This window comes from Rhipicephalus sanguineus, chromosome 1 (assembly GCF_013339695.2).
Source record: "Rhipicephalus sanguineus isolate Rsan-2018 chromosome 1, BIME_Rsan_1.4, whole genome shotgun sequence".
NCBI classification, from domain to species: Eukaryota; Metazoa; Arthropoda; class Arachnida; order Ixodida; family Ixodidae; genus Rhipicephalus; species Rhipicephalus sanguineus.
Window position 1 is genome coordinate 205060920 of NC_051176.1, and position 26231 is coordinate 205087150.

At 45.3% G+C, this 26231-nt stretch overlaps 1 protein-coding gene across 5 annotated transcripts in view; it reads left to right on the forward strand.

Moving 5' to 3' along the window:
- LOC125756122 (serine/arginine repetitive matrix protein 5-like) overlaps positions 1-26231 on the forward strand; it is a 96306-nt gene that overhangs the window by 37424 nt on the left and 32651 nt on the right. For all 5 annotated transcript variants that reach the window (XM_037672844.2, XM_049418829.1, XM_049418831.1 and 2 more), the window contains 3 exons: positions 1626-1757; positions 14128-14220; positions 15892-15942. In XM_037672844.2, coding sequence (XP_037528772.1) covers positions 1626-1757; positions 14128-14220; positions 15892-15942 — 276 coding nt within the window. The remainder of the gene's footprint in view (positions 1-1625; positions 1758-14127; positions 14221-15891; positions 15943-26231) is intronic.

Below are 26231 nucleotides of genomic sequence, written 5' to 3' on the forward strand. Positions count from 1 at the left end.
CCGTGCAGGGTGGTTTCTTCACTTAAATGAAGGTTTGTTTATGCAATGGTTTGTGATAATCTGCAAAAAAAAAAAAATGTTGCATATCAATCCTGCTGCGCAGTGTTATTCACCAGGTTCGTACAGGTTTTAAAGAAGAAAATTCAAGGATATTTAAGGAATTTCAAGGGCCTGTCACACGTTTTTCAAGGACTAAAAAACAGCATCCAATGCGGATTTTATTTTTTTACTGTAACAATGTTTCAATACTGACTAAGTTTATCGCACTCATACAGTTAAAACCCGATTTAACAAAATCACCACGCTCAAATAACTTTGTTAAATGAGGAAGTTTGTAAAATTGAGGAAGGGGTTATTCACTCCTTTGAAGCATAAAATTGTAACAGACACCCAAAATCTACCACGGCATTGCTTTTGCATCTAACCAATGCATGCTCATGTGAAAAGTCTGTTCAGGTGCACCGATCATTGAGCCTCACATATGTGGCCTGGGCAATGCAGGTCAGGGAGACAGTGACGTGAAATATGACATGCAGCCGAAATGCAAAGAAGGGGAGAACAAATGTGAGCAGGGCGAGCAAGAAACCTGCTCCAAAACACAGTCGCTTTTGCTCCAAATCTGCTCCAAAATAGCTGCTTTCCTGCTCCAAGAATTGTTTCAAATACTGAACAGCTGGACCACCACTTTGCATATTATTCTAAATTATAAAAATTCACAACCACTTCCATTTCTTGTGCCAAGCGTCTTGCCAAGCGTCTTGCCAAGCTTGCACAACTTAAGTAATTTTTCTGAATCAGGACAGTACATGATTATGCTGAATGAAAGTGCACAATGCAAGTACCACAAGTAGCATACTTATTGTGCCCTTGCCTTCATTACTTTAGAACTTAAAAAAAATGGCTGGTGACATTTATCTGAAAGAAAAGCGATGGGGGGGGGGGGGGGGGGGAGCAGTGCTGCTGCTGCTTGTCTTTGCAACAAGCTTTAGCCATACCCCAGGCTTCCAGGCTGTATGCTATGCAGTACACACAGAAGTAGTATTAGCATCAAAGATTGTGCAGTTGCACCTGACACTGAGAGGAAAGTACAGAGTGGAGACACTGATTCACCATATAACAACCCTTGTATTACGAAATTGTCAAAGTTAAAAGCGAGAGCGTAAGCTTCTCAGCCCATAAATCTTCCGTCCTATTTTAAAGAAGTATTGATTGGGCGTTTGAGGTGAATGAATGCAGCTTTGTTCTGGAATGGCTTTCTTTTTCTATTAAGTCCAGCGGAATGAATAACAGCTCTCATAATGGTAGTATTGTGACATTGGTGTGGTAAATGTGCCAAGCGTCAACGAATTGAATCAACAGCTGCTACACAAGGAATTTGTCATATATGTTCAGTGTAATGCACTCAGTTTTGAGCTGCAGAATGGCTGGTAGGCTAGCCATACAAAATGCAGTGCTTTCTTGGCATGCATTTGTTGACATGTTAGGATCGAGGCCCTCTTGTGGGCGGAAAGTAAGGATATCTAGGCATTCATGGGCACCTGCAGCATAGCAGCAGTAGGGCCCATTCAGAAAAAAAGCCGTGTGCAGGTTAGCAAACAACAGCTCATCTTTCCTGTGGGCGTCAGATCAAGTTCCATCCGTCGAAGCCCAACTGCATGGCCTCATCCAGCATGGATGGCCTGGTGAACCTGTTTGACATCAGCCAGACTGACGAGGATGATGCACTACAGACCACCCTGAACTGCAACTGCTCTATTGTAAGTGCACTCTACCTGTAACTTCTTGTGATATATTATGATTCTGAAAGAGCTCGATGTGAACACTAAAATGTATTCAAATTTGTTGTAGTCTGATAGTATTAGGGAGTGTTAAATGTCGCATACTCGAATGACCTGGAGGGCTTAAAAGGCCTTTTTCTTTACTAATATGTTATTGTACTTACTTGCGTAATGGTAGCAAGTGTTTGCTAGAAAAATTGACCCAGATTTGGGGGCATGATTACTTCGCATCATAAAATTTTCGAGAGAAAAGAAAGTTACTGGTTGAAATTCTTACGATGGCTACCATGACCATAACCAATGAATATCGGATTAAAAACTTTGAGCGCGCAAAAGGACGTAGGACCAGAAGGCGTCGTTTCATAGTGCAAAGGACCAATCGAGGAAGCCGGTGCCACGTAATGTTGCCCATGGGCAAGAGAACATCACTGTGCAGTTGAAAAAGACTGGTCAGGTGCAGGAGAAGGGTGCGGGAATTGTTTTCGAAATGTAGCTTGCGCAGTGCTGTGATATTTGGGAAATGTGATCGCTGTGGCACGAATTAGCGAGCTTGTTTGGCAGGTGTCAAAAATAAACGTACCGTAAAAACCGGAATATAGGTCGACCCCCTCAAGATCTAACCATGGTAAATGTAAAAAAAAGGTAGTACGTGGAACGGCCATAGTATGAAAAGGTGTCTTTACTGTGAAACAAACACAATTTGAAATGGTGCTCAGTGAAAACGCCATTTATTTACACATGTGTTTGCTTGCAAGTTCCACATGGCAGAAAGCCGAAAGATGGGCTCGAGCATTATCTTCGTAAACGATCGCTACCATCTTGACAGTTGTAATTTGGATGCACTCTGAAGTCGCCGGCAGCAATCATGACACGAGCGCAGCTCCTGGATAAACTCTGCAGCCTTCGCCTCCATGTCTAGATATGCTATGGTCTGGCAGTTTTTTTCCGATTGTTGCATGTCGTGATGCGGTCCTTGAGCACCTGCTTGTAGCGAATGCTTCTGTGACGCACTCGATCTTCCTGCAGATCGTAGCCGTACATGCTGCTGTGTAAACAAAGCTGAAAGCATCACGGTAAGCAACAAAGACAGAGCATCCGGCGAAATGGAGCAGCAAGAACACCCATGCAAAGAAAAAATTTCAGTAATTGTTTGCGACTCACGTGTCTAGCTCGCATTTGCCTGTGCTAGCATCCCAACGCATCTTCACACTCTTCGGACTCGCAGTGTGCTACCAGATTTCTACATGCCTCCGTGAACTCGATCACTGTTTTCTTAATTAAATGCTACGGTGAACTGTCGTTGACCACCAGTCGAGAACAAGAAAAAAGCAGCTCAGAGCCCAAATAGGTTCCCTAGACAACAACAGAAACTCAAAATGGGTCTGCCCACGGCACAGGGCTGGTAGTAAACAAAGTGACGCCCATGATTGCGATGGCAATAGAGGCAGTCGGTCGACTTCAATTGCCCTTGGTGTCCAGACCTTCGAAGTTTTTCTGCCAATGACCGGTATATAAGACGGGGGTCTACTTTTTTTGCGTCAAAGCCTCCGTTGTGCTGAAACTACTGAAGTGCTCCCAGTTGGCGCTCGTTAGTGTCCTGATGCAGTACTTCACTTCACCGCTCCCAGACGGCGACAACGCATTCGCCAACCAAGATCACTGTGAAAAGGAGAAGGTGTGAGAGATAGAAGGTGCATATGTAAAACCTCATGCAAGTGCGTTGGTAGCGCAGTGGCTAAAGTGACCAGCACCTATCATCGTGGACCAAGAGGTTGTGGGTTTGACTCCCAGGTCATCCAAATAACTTTTTCTTCTGGTTTTTCTTTGTTCGCATGTATTTTACCGGGTTCGCTTCTGTGATGGAAATGACGTCAGTGAAGTTTTGGTGGACCCTGGCATAAAACACTTTGGTGTTAAAAGTTGGAGCCTGTTTACAGGTGAAGACGACCTGAGACAGGTCGAAATAGTTCATGACATGCCACTATAGATCAGAGTACATCAACTGCTCACATAGCTTCCCAGAGTGCAGTCAGTGCAACAAAAACATCCTTATGGTAAGATGAGCTGTATTATTGGTTGCACTGCATGTGCCGCAACCACTATAGTCGGTGACAACCTAAGAATAAATATAAGCTCCGCCCACGAGGCCGCATTGCTCATATTTTGCATGCCTCCGTGCTACAAACGAAGTAGTTCCTACACAATGGCAATAATTTTCACTCATATAAACCTTATTTTGCAATACTGCACTGATATTGAAACAAAGAAAGCAAAGCTAGATAAAATAAATTGTGAAGGCATGGAGTTCAGCGTCAGCATAACAATATATGTGTTGTTTAAATCGCACCCCCCGCCGCGTTCATCTCGGAGTCTATACGAAAAAGTAATGTACATCTCAAAGGCGATGTTTCTGAGCAGTACCTAATATGGTATTAAAACAAAGAATGCCAGATTTAACATAAAACTTAAAATAAAGGAATCATTATTTCACGGTTTCACAGAACAAAACAGGGACATCAATCACGTTTAATAAGGTCGTTTGTAATTTTTTGCGAAACTCTCGCCGCCAGTTTTCTTCACTGTCTGCTGTAACTATGGCAACTGTGACTCAAAGCGAAGTATGGCGAAATGGTCTGAGAACGCCTTTGTGAATTTCGACTCTGGTGTTGCCAAATGCCGCATTTGCGTCTCTAGTCGCCGTGCTTGTCATTGTGTTTGAGGAAGACGCCAAGGCTTCATTTGACGTCTTGTTTCATCGAAATAAAAGCATGTTGTACACATGGCGTTTAACTGTGGGAGCCATTGCGTGCTTTTGCCGTTCACGCCAAGGAGGTGCACGCGGCTAAATTGGCGTTGACTAAAAGCTTTACGTGGGATTGTTTCTCGCTTCGACAACTTGTACTGGCACTGCCATTACCCCTTAAGCCCTTGAACGTTCGTTTTTAGTTAATTTATTACTTATTTATTACATAACTGCGCCACTCCAGTGGGAATTACAGCAGGGGGGCCCACTTTTGCTAGAAGAGGGGCCCCTACCTTCTATATATGTGTGTATCTGTGCGAAGGTATTTATATCTATACGTAGATTGTGAAGAGGCTGTCATCGGTTGCCGTAAGACAAACAGGAAAAGGATACACGCTTCTCAAAAGACAGTTTATTTGTCAACGTTTCGATCGGAGACCGATCTTTATCAAGGGAAAATTTACGAGGCTTCGATGCGCTTTTATAGCATCGTCCTCCGTGCAGGTAGAGCGACAAAGAAAAATGTAGAAATGAAAAAATCAGGAGGCCAAAAGATGACATATATACACTCGGACATTGAAAAAGCACGTGCATCCTCGAAGAAAAAAAAAGGAAAACATATAGATGTCTCCATAGGTAATCTCGGTGGACACAATCAGTAAGTACATTCCTTTCGTACATTGTCAAGCCCCAGCTCTCCGGCTCCCCCCTCCTCATTTGTTCGTGAAGCATAGTGAGGGGGTGAGGCTTCAGAAGAAGGGATAAGCGCTTAAAAAAGGGCCTATGCACTATAAGCTTCACGAGTTTAATATAAACAAATTATCACTGCGTAATACATGCGCACAATACACGCGAAATGCTAAAAAACGCACGTTAAACAAAAACAAGGATTCCAAACATGATATCGTGAAATATGATGCAACGCCATTAAAAACAAATGCCTTTTTTTTTTTCACTGAATAATAGTTTTAGCGGTGTCACTTAAGTTACGATCACGATCCATGCAATCGACGTGTCACAGCAAGCGCATCATTTCACGGTTCGTAAACAACGATTACCTCGCACGGCGTTTCTCATTGCAAGGCGTTCGTGCATCGAGCGCGATACTTACGCGACGGGCACTTCAACCTAGGACATGATTCTGGGCTGGTGGAACTAAATTCCGTTGATACGGCGCAACTGCGCCAATAGGCACACATCACATAATCATAAACGCATCAGATGACCACAATTATCTTCTTATAATGCAAACACCACTGCATATTCTCCACACCTGGTTTGTTTACTTTCGCATTGTGTTGCGCTAACGGGTTATGTTGGTCGCTTTCTTTCTCTCACTCTTCATCCGCACATACGTCACTCATATAGGCACAGCGCGGCGCATATCACAATAGATCACCAAGATTCCCACGTTGCGAGCTTCAAGTAAACACACACATGCACTTGTGGCAACGCTAATGTCATGGCTTTTGCGTGCGGTAAATCGTACACAGACGCGCACATTCCGACTTCACTTTCACTTCACTGCACACGAATGAACGCGACGACAATCGCCGATGTGGTGACCCTAAGATATGCTTGGTTTATCCGAGCGACGGAGGGAACACACGCAGTGTTGCAACTTGACGCTGCCGAAACGATGGAACGCGCTAAAGCGTTGTAAAACACTCCGAGCTGCTGCCACTTCTGTGCACTTCAAACGCGGCACAGTCACAGGCTTCTACTGCATCGGATGACGACTGGCGAGGATGATGCTGGTTACGTGCGGTTAACAGCAGGAAATAGCTTCTTCTGGAAGAAACAAACACCGCAGGAAATTCGAATTGACGCATCTCGGTCTCGGTGCAGCGGTACCTCGCCTCTCGTCGCGAACGGCGCCATGTTGCATTTTTCATTGGTTCGTCATAACCGTTACGTCAATGTAAAGATCGGCCGTAGTTGGACGCGCATAATACAAATGGACAGCGGTATAGTTTACTTTTTATTCTTAGCTTGTCACCGACTATACAAACATGAATGCAAGTGAACATTGTTTTTGGGTTGTGTCGTCCCAGTCACCGCATCTTCGCATTTCTGCTTCATTGCTTTTTCCAACATTTGTAGCGCATGCAGTATTGTACATTGATATTTTGCACTTATGCACACCAATTTTTTGTACAGCTTGTGTGAATCTTGTTAATGAAATGAGTTTGTGCACCTACAGATAGAAGATGCTAGAAGTGCATGTGTGCTGCCTTTGTCTTCGCGCCACCAAACTTCAAAAACTCGTTTCAGCGGATTAGCACACAAGTGGTTAGCATGTGGCAACTTTGGGTATGCAATATCTAAAACTTGCTATTGTTCTGAATTGACCATTTTCATTTTCCAAAACTTCCACCTACCTTTTTCAATGTTATTACTACTTCCAGTTCCCTCTGGCAACCTCTGCAGTATTTCTAGCTAAGGTGACAGGCTGTAATGAAGCAAAATAGACAAGTGGGTGAGTTGGTATAGTGTAATTTTGTTCAGCATAAAATTACAGGTGACCAGGACAAATGCAATGCTGAATACTCTGCACTGAAGGTGCTTTCTTCAAGGAGCATATTTTGTCACAAATGACGGCAGCTCATGTGGCTGTTGATAGCCATTCACTTGTGTTGATGGTCTAGCTCCTATTGATAGCAGCTACAGGTTTTTTAGTGTGATGATGTTTACAGATGGTGGCAACTGATGAGACCTCCCTTCTGTGCCATGAATTTGTCCTTGCGGGTAGTTGTCCTCAAACACAATGTTGTATAAATCACACGTGGTTAGAATTAATCCAGAGTCCTCCACTACACCATACCTGAAATCATATAAGGGTTTTGACACGCAAAACACTAGAATTTATTTTAAATAAATTTGACATTTTTGTTCTCACATAAAGAGCATGGCAGTTTAGTAAATGTCTGTAATTACACCATTTCACCTTGTTTGCTGAAACTAAATGGTGCAGTGCCACCATACCCCCATTTGCTTCCATATATCGTTTTCAATTCAGCTATTTAATCAAGCTGTGACCTGTTTATTTTTCACCTGAAAACAGCAGTCATGCACTCACGCACATTGTTTGCAGGGCATCTAGCGACCGGGAAGACCAGAAAAAGTCGGAGAATTTTAAGCCACCGGGAAAAGTCAGGGAATTCATTGTAAGAGCGAAACATGTCAGGGAACACAGCTTTCTTGGGTGTTGCCCTTATCTAGGTGGTGTACAAACATCCCAGCAACAGTTTCCTCACATGTGCAAACGTGACTTCTGGGTATGGCGAATGAGTCTGCAAGCACACAAGCAAAAGCGCGAGGCCGGTGAGTTGTGGGAACAAGCACAGGTGCAACGTCGACGCTCTCACCCGCGCAAAATTTGCGTCGCCCCATGTAGTTCATGGCTCGATGACACGGATCTTTGCTTTAGTTGTTGATGCGGTACTGGATTGCACAATGCGTTACTTTTTTCTGTCCGGCGTGATCATTTTGATAAGGGCCTCCTCTCTATCGTCGCATGTGATCAGGTTAAGGTGCGTTCAGCTCTCAGTGCGCGGCCATGTGAGTCTGGTTTCGAAGCTTTCAAAACTGAGCTCTGATTCGCTGATATTTATGATTGCGAAGCTATCTAACAAAGAAGCGGTGGATCGGCGATGTTCTCAAGCAAGCCTGCAGGTGAGCAGTCCACTGGTAGCGTCAGTGCGCAATTTGCCGTAGCCATAGCCGATTGGAGGTCCGTATACATTACAAATTTCATCAGACCTCTGTCACCATTCTTTTCTTTCTTGACCCGCTTGCGTGGCCGCAGCCATTGTATATGAAAAGGGGGAGAACGGAAAGACGAAAGTATGAGCTTTCGAACCATACAAGGATAGCGGCATTCGCCAGTGGAAATGACGAGAGAGGCCTCCTTGAACTTCGGTTTTGAGCTCATTGCTCATTGCCTGCGCTGACTAAATTACTTTTTCATGCATATTGCGTTTTCAGCTAACTCACTTTGATTTTGATACATCGTGGATACAGCAAATATCACTGTGTGTCATTAAAAATGTGGAGAGAAGCCCCCCTTTTTTTTCTTGCTTTCTTTGGGTCCCCATGTGTACATGCTGTGCTTTCAGTGGAGTAAATCGTGCAGCACTATGTCAGAAAAGCTCACCGTTCTTTCTACTGCTGAAGAAGTGGAACCATTTCTGTGTGAATTTCAGACATGTAAACAATGGTTGCATTCATGCATCAGCAGCACTAAATGGCATTCTGCATTCGCTGCTGTCAAGAATTGTAAAAGGAGTCACAGTTTCGCAGCAGGGGCGAAGCAATGAATGCGATAGCAACAAGCTTGAATGCTGTACGAAGAAAGGCTAGCCGCTTACTCTTTTAGGAAACGTGGTCCCTGCAGCGAGCGAAGTGACCTCAGTGCTGTCTATGGCATCAACGCAAACTGCCATGAAAGCACAACACATAAAAAGCTATGAGCCGTCTGCTGATCCCATCTAGAGATACGCACGATAGCGAGTAACTGCACCCGGTTGGTCATATACAGTCGCCGACCGTTTATTTTGGCGCTGAAAATTCGGACATGCTCGTTTATTCGGACACATTCGCGGCAGCGCCACTCGTCCCATTAAAGTAATGTAAACTCACGACCGAAAATTCGGACGCCCCACAGTGCGCCGTTCGATTTTTCGGACTCCGGCTGGCTGCTCGAGTGCGAGGTTGAACACCATAACACGCTGTCAGCAATGTTTACAATATTTTTGCTGGGTTGCCAGCACGGAAATGTTGCACTGGCTATAGCTGGAGATCTTGCCAGTGTCAAAATCCACACAAAAATTACCGATCTCGAAGGCTATGTTTGTTGGCTAAACGTCACGGTTGCCTTTTGGCTTTAGCCAGTGAAGTATCCATTGAACGGCTACCACTGCCAAACAGCAGGCCAAGCCAAGATCAGAATTGGCTTGGTGCGTCGTTTGAGGCGAATGAAAGGGTGTACGAGTACAACGCGGATCCTAACTCGGTCAAAGAGAGTATGACAACATGAGCGCTGCAACATCAACTAGCCCAAGGTCGTTCCCTTTTGGCGTTTGAGGGTTTGCGTTGTCAGATGTTTCTGTGGCTAGGCCTGATGTGCGTCTTTGTGTCTCGCTCCCATGTTAGTTGCTTGGAGTGCGAGGCGTGATCTGCTGAAGTTGCTCCGACACCGCCTGTTCCATGCGCGCCGTCGGAACTAAAGAAACGCGCCAACTACGAGGCCCTGGCGATGGCGAAAAAAGCAGCGACTATTCACCAGGTGGAAGGAGGCCGACCTCAATCCGAAGTTGCTTGGGTCTTTTTGCTGAGTTGGGCGATGAGATCATTTGTCAGCTACTCGAACCAGTGCATGTGGACAGTGACTGCCGAAATGACGCGCCTCCCACACCACAGCCATCAAATGCGGATTTAGCGTAGGCCGTTGCAGTGCTATTGCCGACCCACAGGGGTGGCCAAACAGTGGCTGAAATACAGGCCAACTTGGTCGCGCGTAAGCGTGGACGTGTACAGACGCGCATTGACAAGTTTTTCCCGGCCACTGGGCCAATAAAGGTGCTTTTTTCTGGTGAATCTGTTTTTTCGGACTCCCAATTATTCGTACTTTTTGGCGGTTCCCGCCGAGTCCGAATAAACAGTCGGCAACTGTAGTATGAATGACTGGGCGTTATCTGCCGGAGGCACACAGCCCCCTGCCACCACCTCGTCTTCTATCTCCTTGCACCTTTCGTGCGACGGAGGCAGGCGGATCGTTTCATCTCTGCTTGAACCACATCTCTGCTTGAACCTACATAGAATATACGACGCGCGGAGCAATGTTATCAGTTTAAACTTTGTACAGAACATAATGGTGATGGCAAAAATGCTCCTGTAGTGTCCATATAGTTGCTATTACAGTAAAAAGGAATTTCTCCATGGTGCCGACACACCCTCTAAGCTGATGACGATAGACTTGAAGATACCCTAATGTGCAAAAAATATAACGTCATCTGACCTTAGATTTTCGGCAAAAAATGACCTCCACAAGAGCAAAAATGGCCGCAGCGTGAAATTTTAATTTCAAGATAGGCTGCATGTCTTTTGTCAAAGCTTGTGCGCAGAAAGTGGTGTATTTACTGTGGGTGTAAGCTGGTTGGACCCTGTGTGCGCGTTGTCTTTGGAGGCTCGTCCCACGCAGCTTACTCTGGCACTTGTTCTTACTGAGCACCAAGATGACTCGCTTGCAAGCGGACTTAGCCCATTGCTCCTACATGAAAGTGTGCTCAGAAAGCACTGCACAGGCATAACTTGCACATTTTGACAGGAAGCAACACAGGTTTGATACTCTGTGGACATAGATATGATGTTGTGATCACCAGAAGCTGCAGTTCGATGTGAAACTTGTCTCCTGCTCATGGCAACACTGTGGTATAGATGGAGGATTTTTGTCAACAAGGAGTATCTTTTTGAGAATTTGCAGGAACAATTACTTGTAGCACACAGAGTGGTGCACGATTCTGTATTGGCGGCAGGTGCTAATGAAATTGGAAATTACCAACAGGAATTTTGAGACGGTCCACACTGTTTACAGCACCTACAAATAGCAGCTGGAAACAAAAAAGAGGGACAGGAAACAAAAATTGGCGAAAAAGAAGCATACATCAATTTGATTATGAGCTACAAAGAAAAGGCAAAGGGCTCTTATTGAAGCGCAACATGAGGCTTCTCTTTCAAGAGGAAATGAGAATTTTCAAAGCTTAATACAAGTGCATTAGCAGAATAAGGGCAATTGAAATAAATACCTTCTGTGTTCTCTGCTCTTGTTTTATCTGATCCTTGTTTCTACAAAATGGTGTCCATTGCATCGGTCAGGGAATTTTAGCTGAAATGGTCAGTGAAAGCCTGGAAATATCAGGGAATGCGATTTATGCAATTTGCTAGACACAGCAACAAAAATGTCAACGCTTTTTCTTGGCCCATAGTGGCCAAACCGCAGGCCAAGCCAAGCCACGCTCGGTCTACTCAGTGTGGTGTTTGAGAATGACCACGCGTACGGCACGGACAAAGCGAGAACTACACCACGGGCGCTGCAGCACGAACTAGCCCGACGTCGTTCCCTCTTGGCAACGTTTGAGAGTTCGCATTGTCAGTTGTTTCTGTGGCTAGGCCTGAGCTGAGTCTTGCTCTCTTGTTTGTTGCTTGGCGTGCGAGGCCTGATCTGCTGAAATGGCTACGACACCCATTCCATTGAAGTGCGGCAACTGTAAGACACTGACGATACGAAAAAAAAGCAGCGATTATTCGCCAGATGGATGGCGGCCAACCTCAATCCAACGTTGCTCGGGAGTTTTTGCCGAGTTGGACGATGATGAGATCGTTTTTCACGTCCTTGAACCAGTGCAGATGGACAGTGACTCCGATGACACACCGCCCACACCACAATTATCAAATATGGTTTTAGCGCTGGCTGTAACAGCGCTATTGAGAACCTACAGCGATGGCCAAACACTGGCTTAAATACAGGCCAACTTGATTATGCGTGAGCGCCCTTGTGTGCAGACGTGCGTTGACAAGTTTTTCCGGCCATTGGGCCTCTAAAGGTGCTTTTTTTCTGGTGAATCTTTTTTTTTTTTTGAACTCTCTCTCCATTATTCGGACTTTTTTGGCAGTTCCCGCTGAGTCCGAATAAACGGGCGGTGACTGTACTCGAACCTAGCTCTCACCCAATGTTCATGGGTTCAAAATTCACCTGCATATGATGATACCGGCTAATTGAAACTGACGTGCTCCCATATTGACGATTAGAAAGAGAGAGAGAGACTAGTACAATTTACCTTCATAGAATGGGAAATTTATTCTCCTGGCAGTTCATTTTCTTCATTGATCACGCTTTTGTGGCTTTGATTGCTTCTGGATCGACTTTATGTGTATTCAAGGGCTGTTACCTAGACAAGCTCGATCTACATGGAGTTGCTCGAGCTTGTCAGCAAGCTAGTGTTTCAGGTTTGAATATTTGCCGTTTTCGGCCCGTAAAATCTTTTCCTGGTCTTCATACAGCTGTGCTTTGCTTGCGCTACTCACAGTAAGCACGCAAAAATAACACAATGCAGCTATCTTGCAAAACAACTTTCCTTTCACATGAGCTTTCATAATGAAAACACACGTGATAGGAAAGTTGTACTTCGTTAAGAACAGATACGTTGCACACAAGCCATAGTTGCGCATGATAACCTGCTGAACGACCTGCGTGAACTTTTTAAAAAAATGTGCTCTGTCGACATTGCACTGTATCGACCCCTCTAATGGGACTGTTTCCAACGTGGTTTTGGTTTCGTTTTTGTACTAAATTTTTTCACTCTGACAACTATTGGACCCACTTTATCAGAAAAAATACACACGTTACATTAAATTTTTTTTAAGGTGAGAATAAAGATTTGCTCACACCTCCTCTAATTAAATGCTTAGCTTTCACATTTTAAAAATAATTTAATAGACGTTCCTTGGAACAGTGCAGGTTCGTGCCATGAGCCTGTTCAAGTGGTCAGTACACATTTTTTGGGGCAACAGTGAGCGTCATTGCCTATATTCTTAGTTTTTCCATTATGCTGGGCCTGGATTATACGGCAGTTTTGTGTGGTCCCCTTAAAGTAATATACTAATTGGGGTTTAACTGCATTTGTTTCTACAGATATTTGATGGTAGTGTTTCATTTTCTGGTTGCAGAAACCAAATTGTATGGTACCGCGTGCCTGTTAGGTTGTGTTTAATCTGTTGCATTGTTTTCATATGTAATGAGTCAAGCCGAGAGTTGTTGCGCTGTGTCTCTGTTTTCTGCCGCTCCGCTTTTTTCGTTTTCGATGTTTTGTGGCTTCTTTTGCAGTTAACGAGAGTTGTTAATTTTGCACCCCTGCTCAGCAGTAACGCGTTTGCACGTTGCTTGTAAAAATCACAGGTTTGTCAATGGCAACAACGAAAATGGGGGTACTTTAATTATTTAGTTATTGCACTAAACATAAGGTGCACTTTTCGTTCTTAGAAACAAAAGGTCCATGTTCCAGCTTTCACAGTATTTTTAACACTTGAAAACACTATATTCTATGAAGGTTGTGTAAATGAACCCACATTTTGTGGGAGGTAATTGATTAGTTGCCTCTCTTTAGCAGCAATTGGTCCTTGTGCCACGAAAATTTGTATGCCATCATTCTGATTGTTGTTCCATTAAGGAGGCAACATTGCACATAACATAACCTTGAGTACTTGATCTTGGCCGTCCAATATGGCCTTCAGTAATTGCTGTAGCTGCCAGTTATTTGAGAGCAGCCCAGTGCAAATAGGGCAATGCTTCAGTGAAAATGTGGATAAAATGACATTTAATAGAGAGTCAAACTGAGAAGAGAGGGAGAGAAGTGGTTGAGGCATTAAAATTTTTTTTATATAAACGTTTGTTCAAGTTTGCCCATTACTACGTATGCAATCTGCGAAGCATAATCGAAATTAACATTCCCTTAGGCAATTATTTAGGAAACTTTTGTTTAATGAAGAGCAACAATCCGTTGAATGCATGTTTAATTTGTTTCTGTATATGTTCGCTTTGTTTGCCAGAACAAGATGCAGTGGGTGAGGCACCGGACCGGTGAGGAGTTGATCTCTGTCATCACTACAGATGAAGTGGTTCAGATTTGGAGCCCTGACGAGGTAGGTTCAGGGTACAAATAAGTTCTGTTGATGTACTATGGTGGAAACACATCCCTAATGTAATTTAGTGCTGTGCCTTCAGGAGCAAAAATGGTAATGTGTTCATCAGGATAAAATTTGTCTAATGGCATAGCTGTGATATTGCATTAGTAAGTCAGAGATGCTGCCTGTACCATTTGATTTATGGCTGCATGCGTTGACTGTGAAAACATTTTTTTTTGTATCTCTTTCTGAAAGGGGAAAAATTGTCATTCGTAGTGCAACGTGGGTGCACGGTGGGAGGAAGGGAGGGCGGTTACCTGGGGAGCTATTTTGTATGCGTTCTGTGACGGAACGGAATGAAACGTCACGTGAAGACGAGAGGGAGCAAACGGCCAACTTCAGGGAGTTCAGAAATGTTTTCAACGCATGAAGAACTATAGAATTAATATAGCTGAACATCAATATTGGGAGGCATTGTATTTCAAAGTTTGAAATTGAAGAGTGCGACGACTTTAACGATTTATTTGTGTTAATGTCTTGAGTGGGTGCCAGGTGGTGCCTCTATTTCACGAGTTGTTCGCTGGTGGGGGGCCTGGTAGCAATTTTCGCAAACTATTGGCGCAGAATTGGAGTAAGCCAGACACAAAGCAAGCTAATTCTATTCTCCAGCCCCAGCGCTTACGTTTCGATGCAATCCAAGTCGTCCGGAGACCATTCTATATCCATTCTATCGATCATACAGAACGGTGCCTCCATCCATTCTGTGCCTGTTTTTTGCCAAAATGATTGAAAACAAGCTGGGAAAACGCAGCAGTGAGGAACGTACAGCGGGGTTCTACTGTAGTTTCTGCACAGTGTGGTACTGCTGGAAAGTTTGCATAAACGAGGAGGTCCCGAAAGTTAGTCAGCAGCTTTCCGCCATGGTTATTTTCTTCTTTCTTTTTTCGGGTGTTCGTTATGTCAGTACCATAGGTCCACGGATGTTAACCGCTTAACATTTGGACATTAAGCACATGGAAATTTACACCCCAGTCACATGCCTCGATTGTCGGAATAGGGCGGCTGCCTGTTCATCATGTTTTGCACACGTGGATAATTTGAAAAATGTTGCTTTTGTTATAATGCGGATAATCGCGACTATGACAACTTATGTTACAAGCGGTCCATGCTGTAGATAGAAAGTTAGAAACTGTGTAATTATACGTTTTGCAAACCGATTTACAACTTTCTAATTAGAATTTTTATCCCAGCTTCATTGCTTCCTAAGTCTGTTAATTAATCTAGCCTAATTAAGCAATTAAGCAGAACACAAAAATAGTGTGGCTTACTCCATGCAATAGTCGGCAAACATGTATTTGGTCATGCTGTGATAGAGTACATCGGCACAGTTTTAAGCTCTGGCTGTAGTTAGCTGGGGCACCCTGTACATGGCATTCAAAGGCTCCCTCTGGGAGCCATGTGCAGTAACTATATGCGTTCGTACTGATAGCATGGCTTTTGTGGGAGCAAAGCGGCAACCTGAATCACTGCATCTTTCTTCGCAGCCACTACGTTTTCCTGTTTTGTGGCACTGCATGCATGAAACAGGAAAAGGTGCAGGTTGCAGAAAATGGTGGTGCCATTGTACTTTTCCCAAGAACATCATCACAGAGTGTGCAGCAACTGAAATGGGCAATTTTACTTTTGCAGGTTCGTCCAAGAAAAGTCATTACCAGATCAGACTTGACCTCGATGTTCACTGTAAGTGAGAGATTTGTTTTCCAGTTGTTAACAATGCACACAGATTGCTCTTCAGGTGTCAACAATTTGAAATTGCAGTAATGCCTCGTTAACTCGAACTCGCATATCTCGAAAAATCGGCTAAGTCGAAGTTTTCCGTGGTACCGAAAAATTTCCCATAGGTGCAATGTATTTACTGCCCTTTATCTCGAAGTATTTCCGTGCCCACTTTCGGTTATCTCGAAATCTCGACTGAGAATGGAACCAAAACTTCGGCGCCGAACCGTTTCACAAAATACTAGCGGCAAAATGTCATACGTTTCACAAGGTTCGCGCGAGGCTGCCGCGTTTACGACGAAGGGGACACAGTTCCCGAAAGTAAAGTCGGAACCTAGCGGCATACCAACTTTGTCCACGGCCACCTGGATCGGGGCGCGCGGCGGTGTTGCTCCGGCCGTCCCATTCGGACGGAGGAGGCGTAATTGCAGAAAGGGGCGTGACCGCTCCTTTCGCCGCACCGCGGCGCGCGCCTACTACCCCTCCATTCCTTTGCTATCTATGCGGGAAGGTTCGCGGCGCCTTGAAGATATCGCTGTATAGTAACCGTGGGTTAGCATAGCACCCCCCCCCCCCCACACAAAAACACACAAAAGGATGGATGGCAGCCATCGCTATTATTTTATTATATATATATATATATAATTTTTTTTCCCCTTTTTTTGCGTGTGCGCCAGTCCCTGTCGTGATGATGGTGCCTGAAGCGATAACAACCATGATCCACTTTTCTAGAAAATTGTTTTGGTGTTCTTAAGTGCAGCATATCAGTAAAACATACACATGCGAGGCAGGCCCGTAGCCAGGAGGGGGGGCAGGGGGCCCGCCCCCGAAAAAAATTCTTGGCTACGGGCCTGATGCGAGGGAAACAACGAGATTTATTAAAAACTTCTTTTTTTTCTGAGTGCTTCCAGATATAGGGGAAACGAACCGAAGGTTGGTGCGCTGCTTAAAGGAGGTTGGCGGAGATCCCTTGTGATGCTGCGGCCTTGAGTGCGCGAGCTTTACCTGCTATGGCAGGTAAAGCTCGTGCATTGGCATTCCTTCTGTAGGAGGAATGCCATTTTAGCGTCGAGGCAGCGCAATCTTTTTGTCACGAATTTATATTCCGTTAAACATTTGTTAATGGCCCTATCTTGATGAGGTGACTAAATGACAAAGTATGCTGCGGAAAGTGAAAAATAGGGTTAAACACTTGTGGAATTAAAGTCTGCCGTAGTCATACACCTGTACATACGAATCCGCTGATGTCTAATTTTGTACTTGCCATGTATGTGAAGCGGATTTGCAAGCATTACACGTTCACGATGCGTAGAATAGTTTATTTAAAACGAAAAACACAAAGCTCCTGCACATCCTCGGTGCTTCCTTCAAACGCACAATACCTTGCGGCTTATTTATTAGTTTTTTACGGTAATCCACTCTGTCTGTAATGGTTGTGGCAATATTTGACAACAGGGGTCTTATAAATTTGTTTGCAACTATTGAGCAAGTCACCGATGAATGATCATCTCTTTCTGGGCAAGCAAAAAGAGGACAGCTCAGTAAGAGAGATCAGAGCTCTCAACCTTTTGCACACATCTTCCTTGCCATTGTGTGGCAGTGCGATGTCAACGGCCTTTTTCACGTTAACCAAGACAGCAACAAACTCGGGCTTCGGGAACACTAAAGCACCTCTTGTCTGCTGACTAATGAGTCCCATCACAGTTGATCGAGACGGTCCTGATGTATGTAGGCTTGGGCAGGCGTTGCATGTCCGGCGTTCCCCGACAGCCTTTGCAATAAAACCGGCAATGTGTGCTACTGCGGAATTTTCCACGGCAGGGGGTGGTGGTAGCACTGAAGAAAAGATGTTCATGTGAGATGCCTAATAAAGGCGCATAGTACCAATTATCAGTTTAAAAATATCTGATAAGGCAAACATCGTTTAAATTAATGTGCTTATGCGGAAATTGGGGGACTCTTAATGTGCGGAAATTAGGGAAATTAATGTGCGGAAATTGGGGGACCCTTAAGCTTCGCCTTTAAGAGTTAAACGCGACAGCGATATCCGCGCACGTACACACACACACGCACACACACACACATTATCGCCTTCTCAATCGCTAGCGTGCCTTCGCTTCTCGGTGAACACCTATCCTTATTGCATCTACCTCGAATTTTCGCCAGGCGCCGCCGCCGACACCGGAATTACTGCGAAACGAGCGCTTTAATAAGTGGTCATTGCACGACCGACCTTTCGCTAATTCGCAGGCGACAAGCGTCGCTCATCGCTGTCGCGTTCAGATTCGCCTACTTAAAGAAGAACGTCGCATTCGCATCACTGTCGTATTGTGGGAACTTCACAATGCAAAGAGACATGCCCACAACAAAATGTTGCCTGTCATCGGCAAGGTGAAAATGACTACAGCATTAGCATTAGCGCAATTTAGTTTTCCAACGTGATGCTCTTAAGACAGCGCTCAACCGCAGAACATAGCTATGTAGTGTCGACGACGACGAAATGCATTTCCGTTAAAAAGAAAAAGCATGGCGCGCGCCAATACAGGCGGCCGTGGGAGAAACGAGCGCCGAAACAAAGAATGAGAAGCACGGCAAGTCACGTAGTCGGCACAATACATGTGTCATGGCATTTGAACGCGCCGCGCCACACGAAGTCGCCTAAGCACGCTGCTTGCCTCTATCTCGATCGTAATATGCTACAGATAACAACACTCACTGTGTAAAGACTGATTAAGAATACATAACAGCGTACCTTGATTCCAGTCACCACGTGCACAACGTCCACTGCGCATTTCTTCAAGCACGTCTGCGGCTGTCTACAACGCTGCCAGCGCCAGAGCCAGCGCGCCATCGTCCGCAGGGGGGTAGGAGGAGACCGCCGCGTCGCGGCACGCGGCGGAACTACCTCAATTACACTTTTTCAAAGGCGCGCGCGCCGAATGGGACGGCCGGAGCAACACCGCCGCGCGCCCCGATCCAGGTGGCCGTGCTTTGTCGAGCAACCCTGCATCACGTCATGTGACGCTATAGACGTGCACATAAGCAGGCCATGCAAAATAGCTCGGGTCGTACACGTTTTGTTTAACGTCAGAGATGCAATTTCAGCATTTTGTTTACGCAAGGCACGTCGCGCGGATTTTTTCGTCGGCCGTACGATGTGGTGAGGATAACGCCACCAAAGCAGAGCAAGTCACTGATGCTGCAAAGAAAGGTAGCCTTAATCAAAGAAACGGATTTGAGGCTCGAAGTTTCCGGACGTCAAAACGGCGCTGAATGTGTGGCATCGTGCGAGAGGAGCCCCTTCCAGTCACATCGACAGATAAGGCCGATTCTCTGGACTTAGCGGTGGGCTAAGCTGATCTTGCCTGCAACATCGGCTGGTTTGACCATTTTCTTGAGGGGGGACGCGGCTTTCGTATCGCGCAAAATGGCAAAAAAAATCGATTTTTTGAAAATCACATTTTCAGTTTCTGTAGCCCTTTTTCTGTCTGATTCCAAAATATCTTCACTGAAAACCACCTAGAAGTGCTTTAAAAAATTTGTTGCACGTGCTGAGTTGGCGAAAATTATTGTGGAGATCGCAAAAAAACGGTGGTTTTCAAAAAAGTCTTGCTCCGCAACGGCACAACCGGGCGCCGCCATTTTGAGCTCGCCGTAAAGAGCATTTCTTCGTTTTCAAATTCCCCGCCTCAGCTGGCTCCTCCCTTTGAAAACAAGCGCACAAAAAGCAAATCTCTGAAGGTCGTTTCGAGGCCTCCGATTGGCCGCGTCCGCCATGTTGCTCCAGCACGCCTCGTCATTAGTCCGATGCTCGCTCCGAGAGGACAGCCGTCTGCTGCTTACGCGTCGCGATGTTACCTGATGTTACGACTGTCGAAAATCGCGCTACTTAGTGACGCGTTCACTCGTCCTGAGTGCACAGGTCGACGATAATTTAGAATATGATTACCCTGTAGTTTGACAGCCGCAAGCGGAAGCACAGTCATCAGTGTACGATAGACGATAGCGTGCCGCGCTCGTCGCGAACATCGCAGATGCGCGTCTCGGGTAGAAGTTCAGCTTGTCAGCACTTCGTACTCAGAGACGAATAACTTCGCGCTACTACTCTTTGTACTCGCGATCAAACATGACTTGCTTTGAAACATCGGGCACCGCGGCCACGCACACCGCGACCGAGCTTACTGCTCGGAGTCGTGGCTAGGCCTAACACCGCTCACGGCGCTGGTTTACGAGACGAATCCGAACATTGCGGGCAAGGACATCGCGCTAGCGGACAAGCCGCACTGTGCTTCGTCACAAGCAGCAAATCGCATCGTCCGCTGGCTCCTCGAAAGTGCGGATGGACATTTTACGAATCGGCAGCGGACCTCCCGGCCAAGCTCGTCGCGCATTGACCGCTCGCAGGGGTGAGACAGCTGCGCATATTGCGCATTTTTGATACGATTCCGTTTTCCTGCGCGAAGCTGCTCCGAAAGCATAAAAATTGCAAAAATTGCGCCGAACTGCGCCGAAACGACCCCGCAAGCAAGAATTTTCAAGCCTGCATCAGTTTCAGCATGGGAAAACGTAACTTTAGAAGCAGCGCCAGGGATACGTTCGCAGAACATGTTAACGCGCCCAAGCGTGTCCTTCTACGCGCCTTTGTAATGGAGGCTTCCATAGTGCTGTGGTAATCGCCTCTGAGTGGTTGTAAACAGTCAACTGCCGATTTTTCGGACTCCCTAGGGACCGCGAAATCATCCGAAAAATCGGGCAGACCGAAAAAACAAATTCATGCTTTTTTATTCCGCTTAAGCGGTCAAATCGCCACAGCCACGTCCGAAATAGCTTTAATGCCTCCCAGTACAATTATCAGGCATTTTAGTGCGCGCCCACGCTCTCGCAAATACATTCGGTACCTGCCGCGAACCCCGCTTAACTACGTACGTGCCAACCGCCACTTTTACATCTCGTGATGAGCGCCGCTGATAACAGCAAAGCGCGGAATAGATTACGGCTATCTCACATGAAGCGTTTGTAAACGATGACGCGGAACACAAAGACTGTGGCGGAAGAGCGGACGACTCGTCCGGCATTCCCCGATGCGTGTGCGCATATGCGCACACACATCGCCGAATCGCCGCCGATACGCAGCATTTGCTGCCGTATCAAGCCGATCGTTTCTAGTTGTGTGCAGTACATCGCCAACTAAACTGACGCCGTCACTTTACTGTTGCTGTATCGTACGCACGCATTTATCATGAAAGGGTTCGTGATGCGCACTTAGTTCTTGACGGCACACGGGCGTGGCAATGGCGAGCTGGTTTCGTCCGCGAAGGCAACGCGTCTATGCAGCGCACTTAGCGGTCTCGCACAAAGAGGCAGCAGGAATGGCGGCGCGGCGCATTTGGGCTCTCGTAAGGGTTGTCAGCGATTAAGTCGTACCGGAGCGTTTGCCAGCTGCCGCCATCACGCCTCCGTGCATTTCCGCTGCTTATCCGTAACATCGCCGCACGGCGCCCCTTTGAATTTCTGGTCTGCTTCACCCCATAACGCTTCGGCATTGCGGCAAAGCTGACTTTCGGACTCTGCTACTGTCGCACACAGATCGACTCGCGTACGCGCTGGTTCAAACCTAAGAGATGATTGACGCGGCAGAGGTGAGGGCTCCAATTAATGCCTTTCGGACCCACAATTCGGGCAGAAAGTCCGAAAAATCGGACACCGAAGAGTTTCAGGGTCCGAAATTTCGGACGTTTTTATACATTGACGTCTATAGGGCTGGTGACGGTGCCGCGATAGTGTCCGAATTTTCGAGCATGTCCGGAAAATCGGGCGTCCAAAAAATCGGCAGTTGACTGTATATGTGACCCCCCCCCCCATGCGTTCATCGGTGGCCGCCATACCGCTTTTGTTCTTTCCTGATGTTACACGTGAAGGCATCGCCGCAATCGCGTGCTAGTAAGAATCGTTCATTGACCATTCAAAGACCTACTGCTATGTGACTACAATTCTTGTGCAATCAGTTTTTTATTATTTGAAAAATGTGATGTTTTTTCTTTTTTTATTTTCAAATGTAAAGTGAACCTAGTTAAAAAACTTTTTCATCTATTTCATATGTTGTTACCCGGGTTATATAAATTGCGTAGTTTGTAAAAAGGTAGTGTAGTTCATACCTGGCAATAATCTGTTAAAAAAAAAGCTTTCTCCAAAAGCTCTTTGAACGTTATGTGTATTCTAAGCCGATTAAAATGTGCATTTCTTCCTCCAAGTTGCTACAAATTTGTTTTTTTCAAGCTCCAAAAACGACATAATAAATGCCACTAACTGCTCCCAAACAAGGTTCTCCTGCTCCTAAATTGAAATTTTGCTGCTCCCAAAACTGCTCCCAAATCGATTTCAGCCGTCTCACCCCTGCGCTCGGAACAGCGGCTAGCAATTTCGCGCGTCGGCGCCGCAAAATGCGAGACCAAGCACGTTATGTGCGCCGATGTTTCGTCGCCGCGGCTAGGAGCATTGTGCATTGTCACCGAATGCCGCCAGCCAGCATATCGTGCGCCGACTTCCCGGACCCCGCGGCCGAGTACATCGGCTTGAAAGAAAGCACTGGTGACGCAATTTAGGCACGTTTGGATTCGTGCTTGGTATCGCCGCTAGCTCTGATGAATCTTCGAAAATAACGAATGCCTCGCAAATTACCGTTTCCGCGACCGAGTGGATGATGAAACGCATCACAGGCGGGGTTTGCAAATGAGCGTGGCGTGTGTGAAGCAGGGAGTTGAATTTATATTTGACCAACTCGCGTTATTGAATAAACTGCTCAGATATTTGATCCCAGAAATGTTTGCAATAACTGTGCCAATTTTCATCAAAACCTACGAAGGAATAAGAAAGTTGGTACTGAATGCCACGTCCCCCACCTTAATTTTATTCAGAAGGTGGAAAGAATGACCTCCGGTACGCATGCATTGTTTGTGATGAAGACAGTGATACTTCCCTCACTCTGAAGAAAGAACATACAGATTTATTCCACTGGCTAAAGAAGACTGTATAAATCATGTCAAAGAGAGGATGGGTGCAGCTCTCCAACACATGTGTCAAGAAGCAAGAAGGATAGACTAGGAGGATGGGGCAGCCTGACTGAAGACCTGATTAAAAGACTGACTAGTTGTTATGGCATGGCTATCCGTGACAACATTGGCCTGACGCAGGACTTGATCAAAAGGCTCACTAGCTATTATGGCCTAGCACTGCGAAGCAACACGGACGTCGAAGATATGAAGAAAGCAGTGATGGCCACCTTTCATAATGTTTCATCGACAGATGCAGAACCTCATCAAGAGCTCTGTCCTTCCGGTGCCCGCAGCTGGTGCAGGCACCGCGCAGCAGAGGTCACTAATTTCTAAGCAGCAGCATGCCTCCCACTTCACTGTGGAAGTAGCAGTCCATGAGGCAGTTGCGAGGTACAATGCAGGCAACTTTCAAGCTTACACCAAGATTTGTGCTGCAATGGGTGTGCAACCTGGGGCCCTTACCCTCCACAGGGCTGCTAAAAAGACGCTCAGCGAGCAAGGAAGTCATCGCACATGCATGAAGTGAAAGGGCAGAGACGCAAACGGTTGCCTCTACACAAGAACACCAAGGACTACAGTGCTGGTGCCTTCTAACAAATGTAAACAACTTCGAAAACTTTGATAGGCTTTTTCTCACAAGTGTGTTTTGGACATTGTGCATTGCTCGTGGAAAGAGTAGCACGGGAATGACTGGACCGATTTTGATTCTGTTTCTTTTTCCTGAATCCCTGAATACTGCTTGTGGGTATGACATTCTTCAATTTCTTGTTTATGGCCCAGTTATTTTTCTAGATAATGATTTGTCCATGACACTGTTTCTGACAATGTGTGTCAGCAGCCATGATGATCTCTAAAAAAAAAAAGAGAATTTACTAAACAATTCTGAGAGTGTCATACCCTGTAGTCTTCTTTTGAGTAAAGATCAACACCATTTGCAGCTTCCTGGCATGTTTTGTTACAGCGCTAGGCTTTCCACAAGCAGACCATATAATTGGACCATGTAGCATGATGTAACTTGAGAACTACTCAAGGTATCATGATGAAACTGCATATTTCTTTATACAAGGCACTTATTAGTATGCATGCCAAATTTCATTGCTCTAGGTCAACAAACAAAAAAGTTTTTTTTCAGTGCCACCTCCCCCCTTAAGCCAAACGACGTGGCGCCACGCACAGTGATTGCGGCAGCGTGGACGCAGCTACTCGAGGGGTGACGACATCCGCCGAAACAAGAAACATGCTTCGCTTGATGCGAAATAAATTTGAGTGCAGCGGCGCGGATGATCGGCACATGCGATGTGTTAAGCAACTCGAGAAAGCTTTGCTAGGTGCAAGTGTTACTGAGAGGCAGACCATAGTCGGTCTGTCTGCATAAATAAAAAGGCAGTGCCGAAAAACACAGCTGTTTAATAGCGCTGGTATGTCATTATTTTTCTTCAAAACCTTTACAAAGAGCCAGTTCGGCGCTCCTTTTAAGAAACTGGTCTGTAGAAATAACGTTTCTAGATAGAACTGAACTTCTCAGTGGAATTTGCCCAACTTTGCTTATCTCGAAAATCTGCTTATCTCGAAATTTTTTCTGGTTTTTACTACTTCGAGTTAACGAGGTATTACTGTATAGTAAATAACGTTCTATCCAGTTCTGTCAGTCAATTGTCTTTTCAGTACATCCTCAGTGACAAATATAAGGTAGGGTGAATGTGAACTCCTGTACTAAAACGAAAATTTCGATGTCACATTCATGTGTATTTGCTGGAAGAGCTGTCACAAAGGTAATATTTATAATACCCTCACGTGCTGCTTACGATTTGAAGGCTTACTTTTGCATAGTGTTCAGATATATTTTGTTACTTTGGTTTTGAACTACTTCAGCTCGCTGCTAATAGTGGTCATGAATATGTCTTTGTTGGCACTCTGAAGATTTTGGAAATTACTAGGGATGTGAATACCAAATTGTCGACTTTGAAATGAATTCGAATAATGAGAACCATGTGTGAATTGCATAAGCTATTTTTATAATACGAGTACTAGTATTGGCTTTTGCAAGTATCTTTTTTGCACCATCCAGAGATTTTTTTTTTTTAAAGAAAAGGCGAAGATTATTTCACAGCAAATAATGTAAAGAAAATCGTGCACAATATGACAGCTGCAGTTGTCTGATGTCATGTAAGGATAGCTGCTTGACAAGTTAGTGGAGCAGCGACATCTTCCTCCATGTTTCAGTCTCAAGACATTGAATGCAGCTGGTTACTACAGACACCAGTGCCTATGTGTTTTGCCGTATTACCGTATATACTCGCATAATTATCGCACTTTTTTTTTTTCAAAAAAATTGACGCCAACTTCGGGGTGCGATCATTACGCGGGGTAAATTTTCCGTGAAATAATATTTCGAGCACCGAAAACGCAAACAAGTGGCGTATCAGAATTCTTACAATAGCTATCATGAACATAACCAAAAATAAAAGAGTAAGGCTTACCTTGGCAATAAACGTACACATTATGCAGGAACTACATGCATTGCATATTGCCCTTTAATTTCTTTTTCCATTCACTGACCCCCTAACTTTCATTCGGAGTCTGAAGCGACACTGGCGTCAGTGTCGTCACAGACATAGAAACACATAACAGGCATGTGGTGAAAACTACGGCATTTGTCTTTACTGCTATCCTAATACAGCACATTTCCGCCAAGGATGGGCAAAAATTAGGAATCTGTTTGGTGCGTGCAGTTGACTTGGTGAGTCTTGAAGAGTTATTTAACGTAACGTTCGACAGATGGTAAACGTGATGATCATCAGCTAGACATGGCACACGACATATCGCTGCGGCAAGTTCGGGGTGCGATCATTATGCGAGTAAATACGATATCATAGTTTTAAGGGACCGACAACTGCCCAAACGTGTGATTAGATGCTGGGTAAAAACAAAGACGTGAAATATAGTGACAGATTTGAGCATCCATTTCGTGTTGTGAGTAGGATTGATATTTTAAAATTGTGTTTAAAAGTAACAACAAACTGGTATGTCGCGCAGCCTAGTGGAAGAGCCTTGAAGCTGGATTATGGAGTCGATCACATTGCTGTACGTAGTCTTGACGCTGTCATGTGCGCCATAATTAGTCCTCAAAATTAGTATGTATATTATTATCCATCCCCGCTCTGTACTGTGCTGCTTACAAGGTAAAAGGAGTTGCACGAT